We start from the raw sequence: 4,942 nt of genomic DNA on the forward strand, positions 1-4,942 counted from the left end.
AAAGAAATTATAACTCACATGTTTATTCATGAGTAAGGTCAAGGACCCGTTAAATCTTCTTATCTAATGGGATCGGGCCGTTCGCCTTGGTAGGATTTATGTACCACACTCTCATGGGAGCGGGTCGTTCGCCTCAGTAGTTTAATAGATGCATCAATGGTTCATTCCGTTCGAACCTCCGCAGTGCAAAGTTTATTTTTCTTATGTTGGATCGGGCCGTACGCCTCGACATTTCTATAAAATATCCTCATGAAATCGTGCGTAATATTTGACACGAAGCCAGTGTATCTGTGAGTTCTTCCTGATTTGAAGTATAAAGACCCATTTTGGTGAGGTCCACTATATATAATATATATGCTCTGGTTGAGGAGGGATTTGCTTATTGAGGGCTCGAGCCTATTGTAAGGAGGAGAATTGTACCACGTATTTATACTTGTTTATTTCATTTATTTACTCTGTTTCATATTTGTTCACCTCTTTACTGTACTTGATATTATTTGACCACTAGTGGGTGACGATGTCAACCCCTCGTCACTACTCCTCCGGGGCATGGGCGGACTTACAGTAATACGTATGGGTTCCCGGAAACCCAGTAGCATTTTTTGTAGACCCTGTATTTGTACTAAGAAATCTGTAAATATATAACAATTATTATATGGAAACCCAGTTCCAAAATGCAATCCTGGTTCAGTGGTAAGTCCGGGAACCCAGGTGTGGCCTGCTTCACATGCCTGCTGATGTGAGTTCGAGTCCCCATAACTTCTTTTTATAATATCCTTTGATTTTTTGGGAAGTACTTCCTCGAAAGTCGAAACAGTAAGGGAAAACATCACTCCCTCACTGTTAAGTTAGTACAACTTCCACTATAGTCTATTTTTTTAAAATAATAATAATAATAATAATAATAATAGATGACTAAAGTCAACTTAAAAAGAAACAACCCAATCAAAAACTCCCCAAAAGCTTTTTTGTCCCAAACCCAAATCAAACATTAAAGAGAAAAGTTAGGGTTTCAAATATCTGTTGCACTGGTTCTGTGGTTCGTCATTCTTTCTTCTTAAATCTCAACTTTTCTTTTGTTGCCTATCAAAGACAAGTGAGTGATCCATCATTCCATTGCAGGTGCTCTTCCTCTTTCATCTTTTTTTTTTTAAAATTATTTCCTCTTATATTATATTTATGAAATAATATCTCTTAACTTTTTATAACCATTGGTTTGGTATGACAACTTGTTGTAAAAGTATAAAGTATTGTATTAATATTCGTTGGGATTTGGGGTTGGGACCATCTACTTTAAATTTTATTATTATTTTTGGATTTTTTTAAATATTAATATTTTATTTAACATTTTAACTTATGAAGTTGGGTTCTAGATCTTATTTTTTAATAAAAAATAATAAGCAAGTAGTAAAATTGTATTGGAATCTTTCTTTGCATTTTGCTCATTCTATTGGAAGTCAGCGACCTGTGAAACTTGGAACTTGGAAGTACAATTTGCTCATTTTAATTAATAAACAAGAAGTTACATTTTTGCTCATTCTAATCAATATTATTCTGTGATTTCATGAAAATCAATACACAACTTGATCTCTAAGTTTTATCTGTTGAAATCAAGTACAAACTGTAATAATTAATTTGTGTCTTATGATTTGTACGGAATTTTAGTGAGAGTCAATATGATCAAGAGATTTTTCAAGCCGCAAACGTCTTCAGGTTCTACTTCTAGTTCTCCTTCGCTAAGCTCTCCTTCATGTCCAGTGATTAATGACAACGTCAATTCTACCCAACCATCAGACAAAGATATTATATTGGATTCGAATCTTCTTAAACCTGATCCTGGTGAAAGAAAACAAATTTCAGAATTTCCTCCTAATCTACGCGACCGAGTGAGAAGACATTACATTCAAAGAGGGCCTTGTCGGCCTCGCAATTTTATTTTTCCAAAAACAAATTTTGGTGGAAAATTGTGTCATTTTAATCAGGAATGGTTTAAAACTTCATATTCTGGATGGTTAGAATATAGTATTAAAGAAGATGCAGCATTTTGCTTATGTTGTTACTTGTTTAAAAATGAGATTGGAGGATATGGGAAAAAAGTAAGTGATTGTTTTACAAAAGATGGTTTTAGGTCTTGGAATAAAGGTATAGAAAGGCTTAATGCACATGTGGGTGAAGTGAATAGTGCTCATAATCGGTGTTTCAAGATGATGCTAGATTTATCGAATCAAGCACAATCTATTTTAACATCTTTTGATAAGCAATCCGAGAAAACTAAAAGTGAGTATCGGGTTCGCTTGAATGCCTCAATTGATGTTGCAAGGTATCTTTTGAAAGAAGGAATGTCTTTTCAAGGTCACGATGAGCGTGAAACTTCTACAAGACGAGGCAACTTCTTAGATCTCTTAAAGTGGTATGCGGATAAGAAGGATGATATAAAGAAAGTTGTGTTAGAAAATGCTCCAAAAAATAACATTATGATTTGTCCAAGCATACAAAAAGACATTGTGAGTTCTTGTGCAAAAGAAACATTGAAAGCAATTGTTGAAGACTTGAACGGGGATTACTTTGGGATATTGGTTAATGAGTCTAAGGATGTCTCTCATAAGGAACAAATGGCGCTTGTTTTGTGTTATGTCAACAAAGAGGGTAAAGTTATTGACGATTCCTTAGCATTGTTCATATTAAAGATACATCCGTAAAGTCATTAAAAGAAGCAATTTGTTCTTTGCTTTTGGAACATTCATTGAGTAAATCTCAAATATGGGGACAAGGTTATGATGGAGCTAGTAACATGCAAGGAGAAATTAATGGTCTTAAAACTTTAATTATTAATGATACTCCTTCGGCATATTGCATACATTGTTTTGCTCATCAATTGCAGTTGACTCTAGTAGCTGTTGCAAAAAAACATTATGAGGCCGAACAATTTTTTGATATTCTTGCAAATGTTTTAAATGTTGTTGAGGGTTCTTTTAAGCGTAGGGAGATGCTTCGAGATGATCAAGCAGAAAAATTAGAGGAACTACTAGTGCTTGGTGAAGTTCACACGGGAAGCGATTTAAATCAAGAACTTGGACTTCAAAAGGCAGGTGATATTCAGTGGGGTTCTCATTTTAAGACAGTGCGTAATTTTATTAGTTTATTCTCATCAGTTGCTCATGTACTTGGAGTTCTTGCAATTGAGGGTTCAAATTATCATGAGAGATCAATGGCAAAAAGTCTAGTGGATGACATAAGATCTTATGACTTTGTGTATATGTTACATTTGATGTTGAAAGTATTGGCACTTACATATGATTTAAATATGGCTTTGCCAAAAAAAAGATCAAGATATTGTAAGTGCAATGAAGCTTGTTGGTTTTGCAAAGACACAATTGCAAGATATGAGAGATTCTAGATGGAATTCTTTGTTAGAAGACGTCTCTTTATTTTGTGTCAAGCATGGTATTGTGATCCCCGAAATGGATATGAATTATGCTCGTGGAAAGTCAAAGCGTAAGAAATCAAGTGTTACATATTCTTATCATTTGCGTGTAGAAGCTTTCTATGCTATTATTGATTTGCAACTTTTGGAGCTTAATAGTCGTTTTAATGAAGTAAATACTGATCTACTTCTTGGTATGGCTAGTTTGAGTCCAAATAATTCTTTTGCAAATTATGATAAAGACAGGATTATGAAACTTGCTACACACTATCTAAATGTGTTTACTGATTCTATGCTTGAGGATCTTGGTTTTGAGCTTGACATCTATATTGACTATGTGCGAGAGGCGGGCAATGAATTCTCTAACTTGAAAAGACTTGGAGATCTTTCAGAGACATTGGTTAAAACAAATTTGCACAAGACTTGGAGACTTGTTTATTTGCTTGTGAAGTTAAGTTTGATATTGTCTGTCACTACTGCAACGGTAGAAAGAGCTTTTCTTCGATGAAGTACATTAAAAATGACTTGCGAAGCAGAATTGGTGATGAATTTTTTAATGATTGTTTAGTTTGTTATATAGAGGACGAAGTATTTGAAAGTGTACCTAATGATGCGATCATTGATCGTTTTAAAACATGACTAGTCGTCGAGTACAATTGTAATGATAATGTTTATATTTATATGTTATCTTTAAGTGTTTTGTTATTTTCTAAATGTACGTTGAATATTGATACCCGCTTCTTAATTCAGTTATTATAATATATTAACTTAAAATTGCGGTAGGAACCCATACACTTCAATTCCTAAATTCGCCTCTGCTCCGGGGTTAGGCTAAATACTTATTGGGTATACATTGATTTACGTACTCATACTACGTACACTTGCTGCACATTTTTGTGCAGGTACTTTTATTCGGAGATGCGAGTGATTCGGGGACTTAACGTGAGCTGCATTTCAGGTTACGATCCGCAGCCAGCAGTCTTTTTCAGAGTTATTTATTTTCTCCTATCCAATTTGTATTCCAGACAGATACTGTATTTTATTTTACTTCCTAATTGATGCTCATGCACTTGTGACACTGAGTTTTGAGGGTCCGTACGGGTTATTCATTAATGTAGTTGCAGAAATAATTTTTTCACTTGTAAATCCCATTTTGTACTGTGTAATTAAAGAAAACTAGTACATATTTTCCCTGGTAATAAAATTTAAATTACCAAAAAAAATAAATTAAAGAAGACTATGATTTTAAATATTAAAATGAGTAATTAAGGCAATCATTTATTATTGGCTTGCCTGACAGCGATATTAGGCGCCATCACAATCCTTAATGGATTTTGGATCGTGACAGTATATGTGCTGTAGTGATATAAAGAGAGACTACTTTGCATCATGTATTTATGGAGAGTGAAGCTGCGGTGCATTTGTGGAAATATTTTGGTAGTTGTTGGGAATAACTCATACAAATGGTCCTATCAAGGATATGCTCAGAAGGTTGCGAGACACAATGCCTAAAAATGC

The 4,942-nt window shown here is 34.3% G+C and overlaps 1 protein-coding gene across 2 annotated transcripts; it reads left to right on the forward strand.

Annotated features, from left to right (window-relative positions):
• The first annotated feature begins 969 nt into the window (after positions 1 to 969).
• LOC104246321 (uncharacterized) lies at positions 970 to 4,659 on the forward strand. Of its 2 annotated transcripts, none has more exons than XR_011404391.1 (2): positions 970 to 1,122; positions 4,327 to 4,659. XR_011404391.1 is itself a non-coding variant. In XM_070165262.1 (2 exons), the coding sequence occupies exon 2, from the start codon at positions 1,677 to 1,679 to the stop codon at positions 2,697 to 2,699; it is 1,023 nt and encodes a 340-aa protein (XP_070021363.1). In that variant the 5' UTR covers positions 970 to 1,122; positions 1,666 to 1,676; the 3' UTR covers positions 2,700 to 4,072. The 2 variants fall into 2 exon arrangements, 1 of the variants encoding a protein (XP_070021363.1); XM_070165262.1 differs by lacking the exon at positions 4,327 to 4,659 and adding an exon at positions 1,666 to 4,072.
• Positions 4,660 to 4,942: the final 283 nt, after the last annotated feature.

The sequence above is a fragment of the Nicotiana sylvestris genome, chromosome 12 (assembly GCF_000393655.2).
Source record: "Nicotiana sylvestris chromosome 12, ASM39365v2, whole genome shotgun sequence".
In the NCBI taxonomy this organism is placed as follows: Eukaryota; Viridiplantae; Streptophyta; class Magnoliopsida; order Solanales; family Solanaceae; genus Nicotiana; species Nicotiana sylvestris.